This window comes from Lonchura striata, chromosome 18, assembly GCF_046129695.1.
Source record: "Lonchura striata isolate bLonStr1 chromosome 18, bLonStr1.mat, whole genome shotgun sequence".
In the NCBI taxonomy this organism is placed as follows: domain Eukaryota; kingdom Metazoa; phylum Chordata; class Aves; order Passeriformes; family Estrildidae; genus Lonchura; species Lonchura striata.
Window position 1 is genome coordinate 6,577,061 of NC_134620.1, and position 22,449 is coordinate 6,599,509.

At 44.1% G+C, this 22,449-nt stretch overlaps 1 protein-coding gene across 1 annotated transcript in view; it reads right to left on the bottom strand.

Annotated features, from left to right (window-relative positions):
• Positions 1-3,148, bottom strand: part of MED13L (mediator complex subunit 13L) — a 167,586-nt gene extending 164,438 nt beyond the window's left edge. Inside the window, exon 1 of the mRNA XM_021549848.2 lies at positions 3,020-3,148. Coding sequence (XP_021405523.2) covers positions 3,020-3,091 — 72 coding nt within the window. The 5' untranslated portion in view covers positions 3,092-3,148. The remainder of the gene's footprint in view (positions 1-3,019) is intronic.
• Positions 3,149-22,449: the final 19,301 nt, after the last annotated feature.

Consider the following 22,449-nt stretch of genomic DNA (forward strand, 5'->3'; position numbering starts at 1 on the left):
ACCTTACTGGGAAAAGGCTCCACACTTGGAGCAGGACTGGGGATATCTGTGCAGGCTGGCTGGGGTTTTTGCCTACCAGAGCACACCAGTATTAACCCATTTTCCAGAGCGTCGCTGGATCCCCGCGCTGCCGGAGAACACCACACACACTTGGTGCTGCCAAGCGCTGCAATCCAGAGGAACATCCCATGGAACCCAGCTCTGCCAGCCCAGCACCATCCCCAGCACCTGCACTGTCAAAGGAAACTTTAAAACCTCCACTTCAGACCATGCCCTCCCCTCAGGTGACACATTCAGAGCCCAGACCACTGAAGGCTTCCACTTGCTGGACATCACTGATAAAAGAGAATCGGTAACTAAAAGAAAACACTTCCCATCAAAAGATTCAGAAGCAGCAAAGGCTCCTAACCTCTCTAGCATGTCTACAGCTGACAGAAAAATGGCAATCATGAATCATTAAACAAACCCAAATCCACCACAGCAACCAGACACAGCTGACACAGAGCTCTGGCTTCTCCAGGGCAAGGAGACAGCATTCCTGCTTCCACAGAACAAATGTATGTGGCAAGAAATATTATTTAACCATGAACAAACAGTATCACGATAGACTACAATTATTTCAGAACTGTAATTCTCCACTCACGAACATTACTTCGTGATTCACACACAAAACAAAGCCTGCAGTTGAAAAACCCCCAACTTCTAATAGCAGAATCAATTTTCAAAACATTTGTAATCTACCTCACTGTTAAAGAATGAATGGATTCCCAACAGTTAGTCGTTTAGATTTTGTTCTGTTACACTGAAAAAGTAAATTATTAGCAAAAGTTTCTCTAACTACTAATCCACACTACTGTAGCTTTAACACTTCATAAATTTTGAAATGAATATGACAATCTGAGGTTAAAGGGTCAGTGGTGCTGGCTACATATTTTCAGTTAGTGTTTCCATTTTCAATATCTTTCTCTGCTACATAAATCCCAAAAAACACTAACACAATATTAAATAAATCTTCCTAATAGTTTTCACATAGGTTGTATTTTAAAAACACTACTACTTTATTCCTTTTTTTTTTTTTTTTTTTTTTTTGTAGAGCCACAATACAATAAAAACAGTTTCATACACAGGACCACATTAAGGCACAGATACCTCCCACAAAATTACATGGGAGATTAAAGGGCTGCACATTAAACTCATTATTAAAGCCAATTGCAAAAGAATTTCGTTTAACTTATTTCAGTGATATTACACACCCATTTAAAATTGAACATTTCCCTAGCCTAGTCAGGTGGGAGAAAAAAAGCAACCAAACCACAATAACTATGAAATAGCTTCACTTTATAATTTATGCTAATTGCATGCCAACAATTATTTTTACCAGTGACAGATTTGCAGATTGCAACTGCAGGAGAAGTTCCGCCTCTCCAAACACACACTCAAGTCTGCATTAATGAACGGGGACTTCACAACTCTGTGAGGAGCAAATCCTCCATTGCCTCCCTTCTACAATCAGATACGATTGTTCCCTTCATGCTTCCCGATTTATTTTCCTCCCCGGCTAAGAGCAGCTTAGTCAAAATCACCAGAACAATCCCCCAAATCACCTTTCCTGCATCTCCATACACAGAGCACTACTACGTATTTATAAATATTACTATATGCCTTCAAACAGAAGCACGGATACAAACTTACATAACGTAACAGTTCAATAAAAAGCCAGAGTAAGAAATGTATAATTCTTACAGAACAAGCTCGTGGAGCAGTTTTCTAGCAGTGGAAGACTACAGTTCTTGTTGCAGATTCTTAAGAGGTACAAGCAAAATATAGTATGTACATATACATATGCAGATTAAAAAAAAACCAAAGTCTGAGACAAAATAACAAATATACTACAATAACGTTTAAAAGCATAAAACAAAGAGCTTGATCATTTGCGTTTCTAAGTAATTTCCTTTTTTTTCTCTCTCCTTATTTTCATAAGGGAGCTAAAAACAATCTCTTCCGTTCCATCAGAAGAAGAACATATGCACCCACCTCCAATTCTGGCAGAGCTCTGCTGCGGGGAGGGGGCACTCACCACAACCCTTTCACACATGCTACCCCCAAAGTTGCATCACAAGGTTTTAACTCCACTACACCACGCACCGAACAAGTCCCTCCTCCCCTCCGACATTATCCCTGTAGCACTGGAAGGCTCCCGATGATCCAGCAGCCCTCTCACTCACTCAGCTGTTGCCCAGCCAGAAGGGATAATGTTCCTGTGCATGCCAGGTAAAATAAAGCAAAGTATTTCCGAATGACTCTGCCATTACACACAAATTGTTTTCGTATTCTAAATTTAAATTGCCGATCTATAAGCCAGCCAAAACTGCTACCATGATTCCTGCAACATTAAACCACGCAATCCACGTCGGAAGTTCCCAGTGAGATGGGCAGACAGCATCTATGCAAACAATCCGGCACACTACTGTCAGCCGCTGTTGTTCTTCACAGAAGAAAAAATTAAAAGGTTTGGCTTTTTTTTTTTTTTTTTAACCTCTTGCCCCCGAGCACGATGTGTGCAAAGAGGTGAGCAGGCTGTAACAGCAGCTGACACGCCGTCACAGGAGCCCGGAGCTAAGTCCGACAGCCGATCACACTACATGAGCGTTCGCTGCTGCTGAAATGGCGTTTGTCATTGTGAGAGGAGAGAAAACCCCCCGGTTCGGTGGCACAAAGCGCACAGGGCACGGAGTGCCAAGGGAGGCGGGGAGAGGAGCCTGTTTACCCAGGGAAGATGGTCGTGCAAGGGACACAGAGCCTTCCCCTCCCCGCTCTCCAGCTGCGAGCGCGATACACGGACCCGCAGCAAACCACGCTAAAGAGCAAAATAAACACGGGGACCGGGCCGGGGGAGGGGCCAGCGCAGGAGCAGCCCCGGGCCCTGCCTATAAACCCCCGGCAGCTGCTCCCGACCGGCAAACCCGGCGCGGAGCCACCCTCGGGCGCCCACCCGCCCACCGCCCGCTCACTCACTCACCAGCGAGAAGAGGTTGGAGTGACAGTCCTCCAGGCTGGCCCCGTTCGCCACCCAGTTCGCTGCCGCAGTCATGATCCTCGGCGAGCCGGGCCGCCACGGCGGGGCATGTCTGGGGGGACGGCCGGGGGGCGAGGGGCAAGGCGGGCGGCCCCCGGGGCGACCCCCGTCACTGCCCGGGGCGGCCGCCGCGCTCCGGCCCCTCGGCCCCGCGGGGCCCCGCGGCCGGGAGGGGACGCGCCGAGGCCGGGGCGGGCGCGCTGCTCCTCGCTACCCGCCCCCGCGCCGATAATCCTCGAGCCGGGAGGCCCTTCTCCGGTGCAGGCGGGGGGGACGCGTCCCCCGCTCCTCCAGGCCGGGAGAAGAAGAGGAGGAAGGGGGGGCCCGGGGCCGCCCTTCCGCGTCCAGGTGCGGCCCCCCCCGGTCGGGGGTCGCGCGGAGGGCGGCGGGTCCGTGCGGGACGCGGGGCGGGCGAGGCGAGGGGGGGGCCCGGTCCCGGCCCCGTGCGGAGGCGTCGGCGGGCGGGGGGCGCTGTGTCCCCTCCCCGCCCCGCCCGGCCGCCCCTCGCTGCTGCCGCCGCTGGCTGTGCGTGGATGGTGTTTTCCTCCTCCCGCTCCTGCTGCCGGCGCCGCCGCCTCGTCGGCGCTGCCCACGGGGTGGCGGCGGTGCGGGCGCGGCCCGGCCCGGGCAGGGAGCGCTGTCCGCCCGCGCTGTGCCGGCCGTGCCCGCAGCGGCCGCAGCTCCGCGCCCGCTCTGCCTCCTGCGCTCTGACAGCAATGGCGCCCGGGCCCGCACCGCGCCGCGCCATTGGTCCGCGCCGCACCACGTGATGCGGACACGGGGGCGGAGCCCCGGCGCCGGGGCGCCTCCCGCCGCCGCTGCGCTGCGCCCGCCGCCCGCTGGGGGCGCTCGGGAGCGGCGCGGCCGTGGGGGGTCCCGGGCGCGGGTCCCGACCCTCGGAGCGGGAGCGCAGACAGACAGACAGACAGGGATGGCGGACGGACAGACAGACAGCGGCCAGGCAGTACGGACAGACAGTCAGACAGACAGGGAGTACGGACAGACAGACAGACAGGGATGGCGGACGGACAGACAGACAGGGAGTACGGACGGACAGACAGACAGACAGGGATGGCGGACGGACAGACTGACAGCGGCCAGGCAGTACGGACAGACAGACAGACAGACAGCGGCCAGGCAGTACGGACGGACAGACAACGGCCAGGGAGTACGGACAGACAGACAGACAGGGATGGCGGACGGACAGACAGACAGCGGCCAGGGAGTACGGACGGACAGACAGACAGGGATGGCGGACGGACAGACAGACAGCGGCCAGGGAGTACGGACAGACAGACAGACAGACAGGGATGGCGGACGGACAGACAGACAGCGGCCAGGGAGTACGGACGGACAGACAGCGGACAGGGAGCGCGGACAGACAGACAGACAGACAGCGGACAGGGAGTACGGACAGACAGACAGACAGGGATGGCGGACGGACAGACTGACAGCGGACAGGGAGTACGGACGGACAGACAGCGGACAGGGAGCGCGGACAGACAGACAGACAGGGATGGCGGACAGACAGACAGACAGCGGACAGGGAGTACGGACGTACAGACAGACAGACAGACAAGGAGCGCGGACAGACAGCGGCCAGGGAGAGCAGACAGACAGACAGGGAGCGCGGACAGACAGCCAGCGGCCAGGGAGAGCAGACAGACGGGGATGGTGGACAGACAGACAGCAAGCGGCCCGGCATCGCGGACGGACAGCGGCCCGGGAGCCGGCGGGGCTGTGCCGGGGAGGGGAGGCTGGCAGCAGCGCCAGGCTCTCCCCGCAGAGGTGGTCGGGCACTGAACGGGCTCCCCGGGGACCCCTTCAAAGTCACAAAGTACCGCAGGACATAAGAAAGCCAGTGTCTTACTGGAAAAGGTGAAACAGAGTTTCACGTGGTGATGCTGCAAGTTTACTAAGGGGCTTTTTTCTTTTTTCCCTAAATAAATAAAGAACAGGATAAGGAAAACTACCATTTACTGCCTCTGAACCAGGCAGAATTCCCTTATTAACCATTGAGGAAAAGCAGAAGGAATAAACATGCTACCCAGACATTTGGGAAAGGTTTTCTTTTTCTTCAGGCACTGCCCAGGCTCCCCAGGCAGCAGGCACAGCCCCAGGTTGCCAGAGTTCCAGGTACAGTCGGACAACGCTCTCAGGAACGCACAGGATGGGACTTTGGGGTGGCCCTGGCAGAGCCAGGAGCTGGGCTGGATGATCCTGGTGGGTCCCTTCCACCTCGGGATGTTCTGTGGCACGGGAACTGTATCCCATCCGTGGAGTCGCTCAGGATGCCAGTCACGGGGGAATCATGATCCCGAGCATTCCACGTTTCACCGGAGGGTTTTCTCAGCACCTGAGAGTGCTCAAAGTAATTTTTAAAAGGCCTCAAAGCTCATTTGTGGTCACGCTCCCCTTCCTAGCTGAGTTTAACCCCACACTCTGCACAGCCCTCAAGTCACCCCGTGCTCATCTGAAATAGCTTTGAAGATGTTAGCTGGCATTATTTTTTTTAAAGGGAGTTGGAAAACACCTGAGTTAGATAACCAAATGAAATTCATTCCCAAAATAATCATGGTCTGGAGAAGAGCCACAGATTTTTATTCTGAGTTGCAAGGGGCCCGCAAGGATCATGGAGTCCAACTCTTAAGTCAGTACTATGCAAGAAGAAGACACTTGGTTTAAAAGAGATAATTCATCACAAATAACGTTTTTACTGTTTGTAATGACCTGTTGATTTGAACCAGTGGGAGCAGAGAGTTTCTCCCTGCCTGAGTTTCTCCCTGACTGAAGAGTTCCACAGATGGTAGAAAGCAAATATTGTGCTTAACAATATTGAAGATATTGAGCATTTCAACTTAAGCTCTAATACAGAAATGCAGCACATTTTCAATGATGTAATTCAGTGGAAAAAGTTCTCACTCTGTACTCAGTGGCAGCTTTCCTTATCATGATTTTAATCTCATTTAAGTGTCTTTACTTTTTTGCAATTTACTTTTCTTGGCAATAAATTAAGATTAGCATCTCTTGCAATGGCTGACTGGAGTTTGTTTGGATTTACCTCATAGTAACAAATCTCTCCCACAAACAGGCATCACATTTACCTGAATTACGTACATAGAGTAAGAGACAGAATTTAAGCCAAACGAAAATTTCCACCCAGCTCAGAGTTCTTACTGTGTGTGTGTTTCCTCTGACAAATCCATCATCCATCAAATCCCTTCCCTGCCACACCGACCAGAAATTCTGACTTGCAAAGACTGGACCTATACTGTGAAGAAAAATGTTTTCAAATACAAATTATTCACATTCAGTTACAATTGCAATGTATTCAGTCCAAGCGTCACAGCCTTGAAACTGCTTCTTACATCCTGGCACCCTCAATCAGGGAAGTACTTTGGCCCATGCTACTCCCCTTCCTTTTGGCACAAGTCTTATAAACAGAGAACACAATCTGACACTTGTAAATATGTCAAGCAATGTGTATTAACCAACCCCAAACCACATCCTTCCGCATTAAAATAGTACAGCTATTGTAACTCCACTGCAGCACCACGCACCCATCCTATCACTACAGGAGGCCCAGGGACAACAAACCATTTGATGAAGTATCCATCCTATTTCTGGAATAAAAGAACATCCATTACCATAAAAAAATATAATTTTCTTATTATATAAAAATTTTTGCAATTGTGAATGGTGATATTACTTATCCAGATAAATACTGTGCAGGGTTGGACATTGCAGAATTCCTGTTGCTTCCATATGCTGCTTAGCCTCCAAATGGTATTTCCAGTCAGCACCATTCCTCTTATCTCGATCTTTCAATTACTGGCGACTGATTTTGCTTTATTTTGTCAGGAAAATGTGGGATCTAACAGATTATTCAGGTCCATTTTTGTGAGGAGAAATGTTAACATACTCATACTGTGCTGCTTTGGCCACCTTCCAGTACTTTTATGAATGTTAAATACTTTATACATTAAAAATTGTGAAATCATAGAACGGCCTGGGGGGGGGGGGGGGGGGCCTTAAAGCCCATCCAGTGCCACCCTCTGTCATGGGCAGGGACACCTTCCACTACTTCCACTATCCCAGGCTACTCCCAGCCCCATCCAACCTTGCATTGGACACTGCCAGGGATGGGGCAGCCACAGCTTCTCTGGGCAACCTGTGCCAGGGTCTCCTCATCCTCACCATAAGCAATTTCCTCCTACCATCTAATCTAAATCTCCCCTCCTTTAGTTTTACTAAAAATCATGTAATGTAATTCAATTACCTGTTTTGTGGCAATGTTCTGAAGTTGAGTAGGTGGTTCTTGCATTTTGGAAATGGTACTGGCCACAGATCTTGACCATGGCCCTGCGCTGCCAAGTCCATTTTGGCTTTAAACTGAAAGACAGGTAACATTTCTTTTCAAGCACCCTTTGCTAGGTTCTTGATTTATATTGCATTTGGTTATCACAGAGAAGGGAAATCATTACAATTCAATCCTTCCCTTCCCAGTACCAAACTAGGGAAGCTCCCTTGCTGTCTCTGACAGCAGCACTATTTCAAGCAGACACTGTTCCACTTACAGATATCACACACAAGTGGCACTTCCTTGTGCATAATTACCTGAGATGGTATGTGGTGGAACGTGTTCCTCAACTCAGGGCATTCCAGTTTTATTCCCTGTTTTCTTTTACCTCTTTTCAAAAATCAATTAACATGAACAGTAACATTGGAGTTTCTACTATACAAAATAACCATTTTCCATAGTGGGAAGATACAGTCTTAACTAATTCTGTCAATGGATTAATTTGCAATTCCAAAGTTTAGCCACTGAAAGTTCCCAAGCTTGTGGAGATCAGTTGGGTTATGCTCAGCCTTCAGCACACAGAGCTGGGAATGAGCCAGCCCTCATCTTGACAAAATTACTCCAAACAGTGGAGTAAATAGTAAATAAACTCAGCTTATTTCATTCTAGAACAACTTACCCAGAGCTCAGAGTAATGATGAAACCTGTTCTTCCAGCAGGATGGCTCAGCACTTCCATAGCCTTTGTTTTCACCAGCAGGTGCTGCTTAAACTTCAAACTAGACATGGGGGAAGACACAAAGGTGTCACAGGAGCCTCCAGGAAAGATGGAATAGTGAACAGGGGCTTGGCTTTGCTTTGTCCCAAAGTCTGGCCCCTTTGCTGTACATCCAATCCAAGGGAAGAGCATTTCCTGGAGGAATACGAGTGGCTGGAGCAGCAGGCTCAGACAGGGCTCTCCTGGCTCTGGGTGTAGAATTTGGCCCTTCTCACACCAGGAGCAGACCTGGAGTTCAGCCAAGCTTTGTCCATGTCAAATCTCAGCAGCATTGAACATTCCATGACAAAGACAACTCATGTCCAGGTGAAACATATTTTTCCATGTATTTGAGCTGAACATTATGGTTACTCACTAGAACAAAGTCCAGTGGCTGCAGTGCCACTAAGGACTGTCTTGTGTCTTATTTAATCAAGTGTTACTTTTACTGTTTTCTGTGTTTTCCTCCCTGGCAATGGAAAGAACAGGGAGGGGAGGATGATATGATACCCAAATTATGAATATCACACAAGCAAGTGCTTGCCAACTATTCTATATAGCAAAAAGCAAAAAATAAAACAATTCTGTTTATCCCTGCTCTTGGGTTGCCCTAAAATAAATTGTACTCAAGAGAGCAGGTTCATTGGCAAGGATTAAAAGTCACATAATTTTAGAAGGTTTTGACCATGAATTATGTAATTCCTTTTTGCATGTTCTCATGATACAGCACAGCTGATCAGCCTCACTCCATGTATGTTCTCAGTGGTCTCATTGTCCACTCTTTATGAGATTGCATAAATTTCTTAAGTCTTTCTCAATTCATCCAATGCTTACATTTTTTTGAAGTGTTTATAAACAACAACTCAATTTTCTTTTTTTTAACCAAAAAAATTTACTTCCACAAATTGAAGACTTAAGAGGGAAAAAATCCAAAACCAAACCAGCCAAATTAATTCACTGGCTTAATTAACAACAACTAATTTTAACATCAAAATAATTTTAAAATTCACAAAACAAACCAATACCCAATAGTTCTTTTTTTAAAACACTGATACAGATTGCCTGTAAACTCACATTTTCATTTTCATTTTATTAACATACAGGAATAGCTGCATTAGCAAGTTTATTTAATCCTGATAAAAATAAAAAAGTTATCTGATTTGTAAAAGAAGATACTGATTTTCTGAGGGGATGGGTACTTCAAGAAGAAAATTAAAAGCATCAGTAAAAGGTTTGTTTGTAGAGCAGTTGTCCATAGACCCATAGTTTAGGTCCTGCCAGTGCTCAGACTGTGGTCTTTGAATCAGCCAACCTTGTCAAGGGTTCCACATCCCCCTGAGAGTCATACACAGGAAAATTCCCTGAAAATTATTTTATTTGCTTGTGCCTATTACAGAGCAGTTTGAGGAAAGATTAATGACCTGGAAAGCAAATTTGGGGAAGTTTTTCCACCTCCAATATAATGTTGAAAGAAATCTGCAAACAGTTGTAGAGGACTTCCATTACCCGAAGGTCACATTATTAGGAAAGTGAGAAGAGAAAAAGTTCAAATTAATACTCGAGTTCTAATGACAAAAATGAGATGTCTAAGCTGACTCAGGAGCAGATATGCTCCCATATTTTTATCAAAAAACAGACAAATTATCTTAGAAGCTGCTTGTTCTTTGGGTTGTAAAAGACAGAAGAGAGGCAGGAAAGGAAGCAGTGGCAGGCAAGGGGAGATAAACAATCTTGCACTTTCTAGAAAGAGAAAAGATCATCTCTGACTGTTAGGGATGGAGGAGCAGCAGGAGCTCAGTGAGAGCAGGGAGGAGTGGGATGGACAAAGAGGGAACCGTGAAAGAAAGGAAGGTACCAAAGGTGCCCAACTCATTCTGAAGAGCAATGCTTGTAGCTGGGTGACTTTACTGGTGATGGAAGTGTGAGGCAGCCAGAGAAAAAGGATGGCTAAATTTGTCTGTGTGAAGTTTAAACTGCCAGCAATGAATCTGAGAAAATCTCTAGAAATGTGTCTGTGGATGAAAGGATAAAAACAGTGCAGGAGCAGAGTAGATTGATTCCTTTCCTACATCCCAGTGATATTTAGATGACATTTCAGGTATAACTGGTAGGGATGAAGCAAGTAGTAAATGCGAACTGTTACTTTCAAGCAAGTGTAATGCTAAAAAATAGAAGTTGCTGGAAATAGAGATAAGATTTAAAAACCAAGCTTCAGGCAGTCCCATATATGCTGACCCATTTGACAGTCAAAATGTGCTAAAACCTGTAAGCAGGTTTTCACTCGGGTTTTTTTTAAAGAAAGAATGAGAATGGTCTGTGTTTCACAGAGGCTTTGGGAGCTTCAGGTGCAAGTGGGACAGAGAACTGGCCAGAAGAGCTTGCAAGGAAGGAAGAGAAAGGAGTTTATTTTCAAGTGGAAGTGAGGAAGAGGTTTGTGCTCCAGCTTGTCCTGTTGGTCTCTGTGAGACACCCTTGCAACTTTACATTTAAATATTCTGTAGAACCAAAGCAAATGAGCTGCTTGGAAAAACAGAGAGAAGCAAATGACAGCTGAAACTACTCAGGAGTAAAAGAGGAGTGTGAATTAGGCAAAGCAAAATAGTAAATACTTTTAAATTGTAAATTATTTTTGCACTCAAAAGAGGAAAGAATGGTGATTTGGCAAGGTACCTTGCATTAGGAATAAACATACCTGAGTTTCTGAAGGATTTAATAATCTAACATGAAGTTCCCAGTAGCCCTGCAGGCAGAGGATGGGCCTGTTGGGTCATGGTTTCATACCATCAAAGAGAGAGATTTCATCTTTCAGATGTTGTTGTGCTCGCCTGGTAAGAATTCAGCTTATTAAAAGGTGTTAAATAAGATACAGGATAAAAATACTACAAGAGAAAAAAAATTAAGTCTAAAAGGCAAAGTAAATATGGAAATAACATTTGCAATACATTCTGAGAACAAAACTCAGAGTTTATTTGTTGGAATAGGTTGTGGGGTAACTCTGGATGGGTGATGCTGCTTGGTGTGCCATGACCCTGGATTCAGCCAGGCAGGCAACACCCTGTGCTGCACATGTGGAATGTGCAGCTTTTGGCATGGGAGCCCAAATATTAAAATTGGCCCATAAATCTGAGTACAGTTTTCAGGGTTTCTATCTGGATTAAAGTTCTCTTCCCCTCTGGCATTAGAAGGTGTTTATGACTGTAAAGACAAGAATAGAGAAGTATTGCACTGAAATATCTAAGGGCTTCTCCTGCCAAACTTACAAGGTTTACTTTGCAGTTTAAAATTAAAACAAACAAAAAAAAATTAATCTGCCAGTACAGCCTTTGTGGACAAAGTGAAAGAAAAGAATGGGCAAATTAAATTAATCACTCCAAATATTTTTTCAAATTCTAAATTCTAATTCAATTTTCCTTTCCTGTGGTGGGAAAAGATAAGGTGAAATTTTCCTTTTAAGTCCTAAGAAATCTTTGGGGTTTTTGAAAGTCATGTTCAAATAATGTTACAAAAAAGATGAATAAAAAAACTGTGGCTCCTGTCTGTGATCAGTGACCACATCAGAGCCTGGATTAATACTGCTCTTTGCCTTCTTTTATCTTCCAACAATTCTTCGTTCAAATATCCATAGGCGGAAACAGTTACTGCAACCTGGAAAGGTATTAAAAACACTCTCTAGGCAACAGCTCTGGAGTTTCAGGCCATTATCAACCACTGTGCAGATTATTTTGTTCAAATTCAGACCCTTGTAGGGACTATTTATTAGGAATTGCCAATTTCTCCTCTTCTCTTCCCTCTAGATTTATTTTTCCTGTCATTAAAACATATTTTATTGTTGTGCTCTCAAATTTTGTACATCTTGATTTCTGAGGGTACAAGGTTATGTTGTAAACTGAAAAGAGAACAAACCATTCTGCATGTTTGGGATCTGAAGAGAACAGTTGGGCAGTCAGTGAGCATTTATGGGACGGAGAGCAAAGGGTTTGGAGTAGATGTCCCTGCTAGGGACTTTACCATGTAAAGAGAGATTGAGGTTCAGGTCATACCCCTGGAAAAAACTCATCCACAGGGCAAACCAGCTGCTCAGTGTCAGAGCTACGGACCAAAATGCAAAGGAGACGTCCCTGCATTTTACTCAGGTGCACACATTACGATATTTGTAATCATTTCTACATTATTCACATTTAGGTCTCTTCTTCCTTCTGTCTTTGCTTCCTCTCACCCCATTCTGAACTGGAGCCTGAACTACCCAGTGGAGGCTCATCAGTAATAATGAGATTGAATAAGAAATGTTCTGTTTTACATTCTGTTACCACTGTGACCTCATTAAGGCCCTTTTGTTCTGGAACCTCAGTATCAGGACTTCCCTTCGGCCATGGAGCTGTCAAGTTCACTCACAGCTCACTTATAAGAAATGTAAATCAAAGCAAATAGTCAGCTCTGGCTAAATTCTGCCTTCAGAACATATATGAACTGTATTTTTATGGGAAACAAAACATGCAAAAAGCGAAGCTCACTCTGGTAAAGATCCAACCATTAAAATAATTTACTGGATATCTTTGATGTTCATTTTCTTCAGCTGTAAGCATTCAGTGATCCATCAACTGCAGATAAATGTTGTGCTGAAAGCTTTCACTGAAATTATGAGAAGGAATAAAGGAATTAGAGCTATAAGACTTCCAGAGATGCCCTGTGTTGACATCCCTGTTTCCAAGCCCTGTTAAATGAAACAATGCATTTCTGTGAGGTTTTAAGGTTGCACATGCCCTAATTTATAATGGAATTACAGAACAAAGCCTATTCAGCTACCACTCCTACTATCAAAAATTTTAAATATTCACCTTACAAGATAATATATACAATAAAACATTTCAACTGCTTTTAATTTAATCAACTGCTTTCTTGATTACTCAAGAAACTATCCATGCTTTAAAATGTTTGTGTAAAGGGAACCTATCTTTCAGCTCAGAGATATCTGTTCAGCCTTCTGTTTTTCTGCAGCCCAATGAATATTGCTTTTTTGGATTTTTTCTGACACTTGTTTCAGGAAGAAACTGAAATGTTTTTTTTTCCTTGACACATGAAGAAAGAAATTACACAGGGATATTTATTATTTTCCTATGTGGAGCCTGCAGCCTCTTGGCCTTGTTTAAGTCACACAACAGAACTAATACCCGCATTCCCTCTCAGCAAATCATTTTGGCTGAAAATCCTTTGACTGAGATTTATGCAGAAGGAGAAATAAAAATTTGAGTGGGTTTGCAAAGGAGATGGAAAAGGTAACACTGACCCAGTCCTGGCAGGAAATTGTCCCCTGGTCCAAACGAAGGAGCTGTCCCTGCTGCCCCAAGATTCACCTCCTGATCCAATAGGGAATAGTTCACATGAGCCCTGGATTTTCTGAAATCACAGAGGATCTTGGTCCAGTCTAATCAGAGGTGACCTTCAGTTTTCTGGCACATGGACATAAAATAGACAAAGACCAGCTCTGCTGATTTAAACAATCCCTCCTCCTCATATTCAGAAACAAGTGCTGTTTGCACTTGCTGATCTGTGGTTTGATGGATAAAAACTTATTCTGAAATGTGCTTGGTTTTGCTAACAGAGATTTTTAAAAAATGATTGACAAAGCTACAAGTCACAGTGCTCTGCAGAGCCTAAATTCTATTCTACACCTTCAAGATAATACAGTATTTTGACAAAAGACAGTTGGTGCTCCAAATCCGTATTTGAAAGAAATGTGTTTGTGTAAATCTAAGCTCACATCAGAGCTGCAGAGTTTGAGTAAAAGGAGAAACTTAGGAGTAGCTATTCTACTGAATCTCTAGATCTCAATATTAAGCCACTAAGACGGACTGGATGAAGGCACACAAATCATTGTTTTGTTGTTGTTTACATTGTAAATACACAAAATCTTTGCTAAGATTCAACTGGGTGCAGACCCCTGGGTTGCAGAAGGAGCACATTCCCAGTCTACATCCAGGCATTGGAATTATTTGCAGCTGGATGTCAGACACACCCCTTGTGTCCCTGTGGTACCTGCCAGGGAGGAGCTCCTCATCCTATCCCTCAGTGTGAACTATTCCAATCACTTACCAGAATACTGAAAACTTGGACGATGTCAAAATAGAAGGAAGGATCTGGAAGCATTAGAGCTGGGTAACAATTCCAGCACAACCCTCAGCTCACTTTGTGGTTTCAGGCAAGACTCCTGGCTGCCTGTCTGTGATACAGGTCAAATATTTTAGGTGCTACTCACAGATGTTAAATGAAGGATTACATTATTACTGTAACAAGTTACTCTAGAATACTATTTTTGAGTAATTACACTATTTATGAGCAAAAATCCAACTTTTACCCTTAGAGCCAATTTGTCCCTTTGCCATCAATTTTTAGCCCCTGTGTCGCAGTATCACACTTCTGTCCCAAGTTACTTCTTTAGGTCGAATTCTCCCATCACCAGTGCTGCCTGCTCTCTGTGTGCTCTGGCTCCAGCCTGGGATTAACCAGCTATCTTTCCACCCAGGACAGTCTGGGAATCACTACTCTGGACCTGACTCTCAGGCAAGGAGGGTACAATCCATGGGAGTTTCTGGCCTGTGAGCCCTCAGTGTTCCTTCAGGAGGTACCACACTTAATGGTGCCCCTTTAAATCCAGTTTTCAAATATAGTATGATCTGCGTGCTTTGACCTGACACAAAATTTACATTGAAGAAGTTGGAAAATCCCTCTATCCCTCTGGTCCATCTGCCCCTTATAATGGAATCTCCAGAAGATGCAGAAATATTCCATAGGCTGGAATAAGTGAGGTGATGTTCCACCTCACCTAAGGAGAACCCACTTATAATGAAGCAAAGTTTTCACATTTAATTTAAACAAAGCAGCACAGCCCAAAAGTATGTCTGTGTATCACACCCAGTGCTTGGTGAGCTGCACTCCTTCTCTGGGAACAGTAGGCAGGGAGTTGGGCAGTGCAGAAATAACTCCCAAACTCTGCTCTCTGGACTGCTCCTGTCTCTTGTAATTACTTCTACTTGGAGATGTCTGCCAAATTCTTCCCAGTGGACATATGGCCTCAGCAGGTAGGAACAGGCCGAAAGTGCTTTTCTTGCACTGACGTCAGTGGGGGAAGCGTGACTGAATGCAGCTCCCATGAAAATTAAATATTACCTGACTCCTGCCCTTTTATCAAGAGAATAGCAGCATGGCCTAGTTATTCCTACAGCTTCTTGAGAAATCTTCAGGCCTTTGCTTTCATATAGAAAGTGTCTTTACACTTAATTAGACGATAATGCCAGTCAGCTTCTGCTAATTATTTGTATTTTTGCTTAACGCTTATAAATCTACTTGTTCAGGTATTATTACAAGCTAATATTTGTCTTGTAACACACATTAGTCATTACAATTAGCAAGTAGAAATAGATTAGTCATGCGTAAACAATCTCATAAATGAAGTATTTATGCCCCCTTTGGGGATGGAAAGGAAGGTAATTTGAGCCTTTTATGATTATCAAGGGAAACCTGACTGGTATCTTCTATTCATACTGTTGTTTCAAGATTTCTTTTGGGGCAAACTCACTGGCTGGGGGCTTCCTTTAAAGTCCAGGAGCACCATAAGAAGTGTTACGGACTTAATGAAAACCATCAGGTGTTACCTTATCCTAAACTGCTGGTCTGCATTATGCAAAACATCACTTTTTTCTTTCAAAACTCTGTTTAGTTAATATTTCAGCTTTTTCTGTGGCTGCAGGTAAGCTTCCTTTCCTGTCTCTGAATTTAGATGTTTTGTGCAGTGAACAAGAACATTTATCCTCAGATTTAGGGCTTCTGTCATTTCTCTCTGAGAAAGACAGACTGGAGATTACAAAACTGTCACCCTGATCTGTGTGTTACCTGTGGCATGGAGAGCTCCCTGCTCAAAGCCAATCCAAGCCATTATCATGAACTTCAAGAGGTACCTTCCAAGATAAAGGTTATGCAATGGGTTGATCAAAAATGTGAGTTACCAAGTTTGCTTTGAGCAGCTGTAAAAGGAAAGTCTGCAGAATTCCATACTTTTTATTTCATGGCTTTTCTGTGTCTCTTTTACATAAAATTTCATCCTGTTTCTTTCCAGTTTGGTGAGCCACTCAAAGTCACTCTTTGTGTATATAAAATCTCCTAAAATTTCACTTTAAAAATAATTGGCCTAAGCCACTACATAAAGCCATTTTAAAATGAAAATTCCAAGTCATTTCATATAAGTGAATTTAACAGCTGTGGATTGTTTCTTCACTGGTTCCCTGCACTGGCCACAGGTGAGGGCACTGACCCTGATTGTAACAAACCATCCTATTCCATCCAGACCTTCCTTTTTCCCTTTGCTCTCTTTAATTTCATCTAATATTTCAATGCAAAAACAAACAGCTCACAGCTCTTCCTCAAGGAAACATTTTCTCCAACTAAAGAAGTTGTCAAGCTTCCCGAAGGAAGGTGGGAAGAAGGGAATATTTGTTGCTATGTTTAGCACAATTACAGAAATAGGTCACATACAGTTTCTGAAGGAAATAGATCACCAGCATAGAGGCCCCCACAACTCATCCTTGTCTCCCTCCCTCCACCCCCATACACAGTGCTTGAAGCAGTCCAACCTCCTTGCCAAATTCCCTCACAAATACTTTAATTCTTTACGTGCATGTCTCGTTCCATCTGTTCCACATGCTCTTTATGCCATTTACATTCACTGGCAGGGGCTGTGAGATGACACCACACAGTGTAAATATTCTGGGGTTTGAAGCAGTTTTGGGATCGCACGAGGGAAAAGCAGAGCAGCCCCAGATCTGGGGTTTGCTCCCTGAGCCCAGGGTTCGTCCAGCTCAGGGCAGAGTTGTGGGAGTGTCACCAGCAGGTTCTCACAGCAGTGCCTCCAGAATCAGGAGGAATAAAGCACTCTCCTGCAGAGGATTTGTGATGGGGCTGCAGGTGCAGGAGAATTTGTGCCCAAATAAACAACAATGACAAGGCAAGTGTGATGTAAAGGAGGAATAAAGGAATGTAGCACACAATGGGGAAGGTGGAATCAATTCTTAACAAATGCTTTCCATGTGCTCCTCCACCACAGGAACAAACCACAGCATGAGAGCCCTCAGGTTCTGCCTTTGGGAAGTATCCATTGGCTTTAGGATTTGGCAGTGTGGTCACCCCAGTTCAGAGTCAGCTGTAAAGTCTACAGAGAGGCCATTGCAAATGTCTGTGGGACACAGATTTAAGGGTATTTTCCAGGATAAGAATAAGGAAAAACCTCCAGCTCTTCAGGTTTCACTGTGGGGACATCCACACCACAAACCTACAGATCAGCTGTGCGTGCTTGGCCACAGGCCTTCAACTTGAATAAATTATATGACAGCCTCAAGCCCCAAAATTTCAATTATGCCATGAGTGCTAAACACCAAAAACAGCCACCAAACCTTTTCCTTCACTTCCATAACAGAACCTCAGATGAAAGAAACATGCACTTAAGGGGCACATAGGAGTCCAACAGAGATTACAGGAAAAAACACCAAAACTGTGAGGCTTGGGCACAGCCTGCTTTGTGGAAGGCACCTGCAGCAGCCCCCCAGGACCCCCATTGTATCCAGTATGAGGAGTTCGGTGTCCTGGCAGTGACAGCACAGCTGGAGTGCTGGAATGTGTTAGAAGTATCTATTTCTCAAACCATTATGCAATACAACTACTTACTGCTCTTATTAAGAGGTTGTGAAAGTACATGCTAGATTTCATCAGAGGTCAGTCAACAGTTCTAACCTTCCCTTTTCCCAAAGTGAGACAGCTCAGTTTGCTTACCTGGCAAAACAGATTTCTCAATCTTTACCTCTCCATTTTTCCACATTCCTTTTCTCATCTTAATTTTCCTGCTTAGCTTGTGTGCTCTATCCCATACCCTGTTATCTTCTACCCCATCTCTCTCTTTGCTCCCTGCCTGTTATTGCTACACTGTCTTTAATGTTTGCCTGCTCCCTTTTTCTGCCAAGTTCCACTTTTCAACCACTGTGAAAATGTTTGATTCACACAGTTCATTGTTTCTTCTTCAAAGGAGTCATCCTGAAAAATAACCTGCGTGTGCTGGAGCAAAGGCAGGGAAGGGAAACCTGGCATTCCCTGCTGACTCTCAGTTTGAAGCCTTGTGGGCAGCCACCCAGTGAATGAGGAAAATAAGGAAAATAACAGCCACTGTCCTGGAGGCGAAGGGAATTGAGTCTCTGCAGTACAGCACTGGAGTTTTGATCCAGACTTTCTCAGGTAAAGGGAAAAAAACTAACTAGATTCTGCATTGTCCAAACTCTCTTTCCTTTACACATGTCCCAAACTAACCTGGAATAATACATCTTGGATTCGTGAGCACTTCATACATTCCTGATAAATTGCAGCAAAGGGTCAAGAGTTTGAGGTGATGGCATGAACCTGTTGGTTTGGTCTGAGCTGAGAGCTCCCAGAGTTGTTAATCTGTCTGGGAAAGAGCTGAGGGAGAGCTTGCCATGGGGTCAGGCTTGTGCATCACTCTGCCCAAGGGGAAACACAGCTCTCTCAGGATTTCCTCTGCACACACATTCATGGGGAAAGTTTGGTTCCTCAGCGGATGGACAAAATATTCATGGAAACCCTGAAGGGAGGGGGGTGTTTGAAATGTCTTCCTCCAGCAAGGTTTAAACCTCCTGGTGCTCAGGTACAAAGTGCTGACCTCTGTGGCCACCTCTGCTCACCTCCCACAGAACTGGAGCTCCATCCAAGATCATTCCCCTCCAGTTTAGGTACCTGAGGTGGTCCTTGTTGAAAACATGCTCTGCAGACACTGGGGCAGTGTCCCCTGTCACTGCAGTAGCAGGGAAATGGGAGACATCTCTCTAAGGAGGTTCAAGCCCACATGTCCCATGGAAATGACCTCAGTAATAAATTATAGGGTGTTTGTTCCAGGTGGAGCATTCCCCACCCTTGCTTTGATGATAGCCCAGTGTGCAGCACTGTGAGAGATACATTGGGCAAAAGAGAAGAATTATTAAAGCCTAATGAGTAAAGCACAGACTTATTTTGCCTTCTTTTGCCACTGACTCTTTTACCTTATGACAGGTAAGGCCCTGTGCAAACACATCTCTTTGAACCACAGAACCACTGAAACCATGGGGAATAGGCTCATCCCATGAATTCCACTCACTTGTAAGGATATTTTCCTTCTAAGGTTGTTATTGCATCTTACAGATTTTTCTTTTCTTTTTAGGTGTCTGTCTTTACTAATTACTGCATTATCTTTACTTTTGGACATTTCATCCTTAGTATGTGCTGCTTGCAGAATTGTGGAAAGAAATCCCATTGTCAGCTCATTTAGTGTCCTGTTGGGGATAAGAAAACCAGGAGGGTGGGATTCAATAAATGTTCAGTAGAACCATCCAGGTAAGTGTGTCTCACTGGCTCCACTTCAACAAATTGAAGTGATTCTACATTACAAGTGATTTCCCTATTTTACCTTTTGTCTTCTTTCCAGACAGATTTGAAATTTTCACTTCTTCTCATCATAAAGTGTCACAGAACCATGTGTTATACACAGTATATATAATCTATAGTTTCTTTACTATTTTTGTGACCTTATAGTTGGAAGCCAGCACCACTTGAGAATGACAACTATGAGAAATACTTCCTTTTTTCCACCTAGGCTGCCAAGCACAAAACCAGAAAGATGGGTGAGAAAAGTTCCTAATAAAAATTTGTCCACAAAATCATCTGTGTCCTTAGAAAAATAATTCTCATTAAGAAGTAAATATGGAATAAAATCAGCACCCAAATAATTTACAAGTGAAATATCAGGAGCAAGGACACTGGGAACAGCAAGGCCACTTATTGTTTAGGGTAGAGTTTAAAGTCTCCTGTGGTTTAGGTACAAAAAAGTATTCTGAGAGGAGGGGGGAACTGTTCATGTGCAGAATAAGTAGAGGAGAAACAAGAGTAACCAGCTAAGACATGAAGAGAAGCTCCAGCCTTTGGAAAACACAGTGTGTATTCACACCAAGCACTAGGCACAGAGTAATCGAATAAAATAGTTCTGAGTAGTAATCCCAGTGGGACTTGGGCCAGAGGGTGAAAGGAAGAGAACACATTGGAGCTGTGATTCAAGATGTCCTGGAATCCTTCCTGACCCGCTGGGTCGGAATTTCTGACTCGACACCCTGCCTTTACTCAGAATAGGAAACTGGATCCTAACTGCAGGTTTCTTTTTATAGAGCACATTTATTGCCAACTTCCTTTGGAGCCCAGGTTTATCTCTCCTCGTCTTTAGGCACTACACCACTCACGAGACACAAGTGCAAGAGAACATGAGCTCTGTTCCCCAACATGACCAGCCATTCTCCAGAAGGCAAACAAGAGGCCCAGAGCTTGTCTTTATTCCCCGTGTAGGGAATACAGAATGCACTGAAGGGTTTAAAACCAGCTGGCTCATCTTTGGCCTCCTCCTTCTCCCTCTCTAAACTTGGCCAACATGAAAGGACAGCGACATGGGCCAAGAAATGCTTGCCAGAATTAGAAGCTAAATTAGAGATTTCTTGTGTAATGCAGTAACAGGCAGGGAATGGGAAATCATGCTCTGAGAGAGACCTTGATCACCAGGATTTTCACTGAATTTCTCCCACAGGACAGAGTCTGCCCTGGGGGATTGGACAAGACCCCTCTGATTTGGTTTGGGCACTGCAGCTGGTAAGTTTGCACACCACAGTCTGGGGTGTGTTCTAGCTCTGGTGTTGATTACAACTTAGAAAGGGAAAGCTTTGAAATAATTGTGGTTCCTTTTGTATTATTCTACAATTGAAAAGGGGAATTTTATCCCTTCATTTCCAATGAATGGTAAAGATCAATACAGCATTTAGAATATATTAATCATTTAAGCAAGGCAAAACCTCTCAGAACCTTTTTTGATGTTGAGACAGCACCTCCTCTTTTAAATCTATCCATGCACTTAAATCAATATTGATCATTTATTCCCATTGTATCTCACATGAACTTTTTGGAGTGAATTAATCCCAGAACACATGACATTAATTAATCTTGCAATTTCCTTCTTATTGAGGCAACTGCTCAAGTCTGTGACAAAGGCAGACTTAGCAGGCAGGTTCCAGCTCTTGGCACCCAGTTTGGGTTTGAATGAAATGCAGGTATTAAGTGACTTGCCCAAGGTTATGAAAAAAATTATAGAGGAGCAACCTAACACAGAAACCACAGAACCAAGTGAGGCACTTAATCAGAAAGGCCTCTTGTCTCATCCAAGAAATTTAAAAATAACATCTTTATAAAGAACAAAATTCCAGAAAAAGGTATATGTGATACCACATTTAACATTTGCTGTCCTATAAAGGAAATTCCTTTTAAGAAGTCAGACAGAAATTTAAGTAGTAAGCCAGTAATAAGAGGCAAAGAAAGTATTCATATTTTCCCCATAGAACCAAATTCTATGGATTTATGTAATAATATGTTTTCCAGAGGTAAGATCTTAGTTTTGGAAAACTGGAAGTGACTGCACCAGAACCATTTTCAGCACCAGTTCCCTCCATGGCTTTAGCCCCTTCTTCTGTTTGCAGCGTAAAAAGAGTTTGAATGTCAGGGATCTGTTTCATGACCTCCCCTGGACTGACTTCAGGCCTTGCACCAGGAGAAATAACATTTCAAAACTACTAAAATAACAGTGTCTAAAACTACTAATGTATCCAGGCCCTACTCATTTTTAGCAGGATGGCTCTGATCTCATTTTAACAAAAATTATTTTTCAAAATTTCCCCCTGTACCTTCAATTATTTGCCAAATCTGGCAAAGAAACCTGGACTAGGTGACTTTCTTCTCCCTCTTTTTCACAAATACAATAATTTAGGGAGAAGAAGGAAATTGCTTCCAACATGGCTGAACAAATGCTTCTGCTGGTAATTTTTACCAAAATAAATTTCCACCAGTGTCTGTGATTTTTGGTTTTTCACACTTTCCCAGGCATAGATGTTCATATACAAATTTATTTGTATGACTTTATAGCCAAAAAAAAAAAAAAAACCAAAAAAACACCAAAACAAACAAAAAAAATAACCCTGAAAAATCCAAACTACATCTAGGTGAGATTTGGGGGGGGTTATTTCAATTAATATTCACTGTTGCTATTTCATTAGATTTATTCATTCTAATTAGCAGTGATTTAAAGAGAAAATCCTGCTTTCATTGCCTCAAGGCACACAGAGCCAGCAACTGGGGCTGGCTTTAACACATTCTCCCTCCACAGGGAAAGGGACCTTCCCCAGTACAAATACCAAAAAGATTCAGA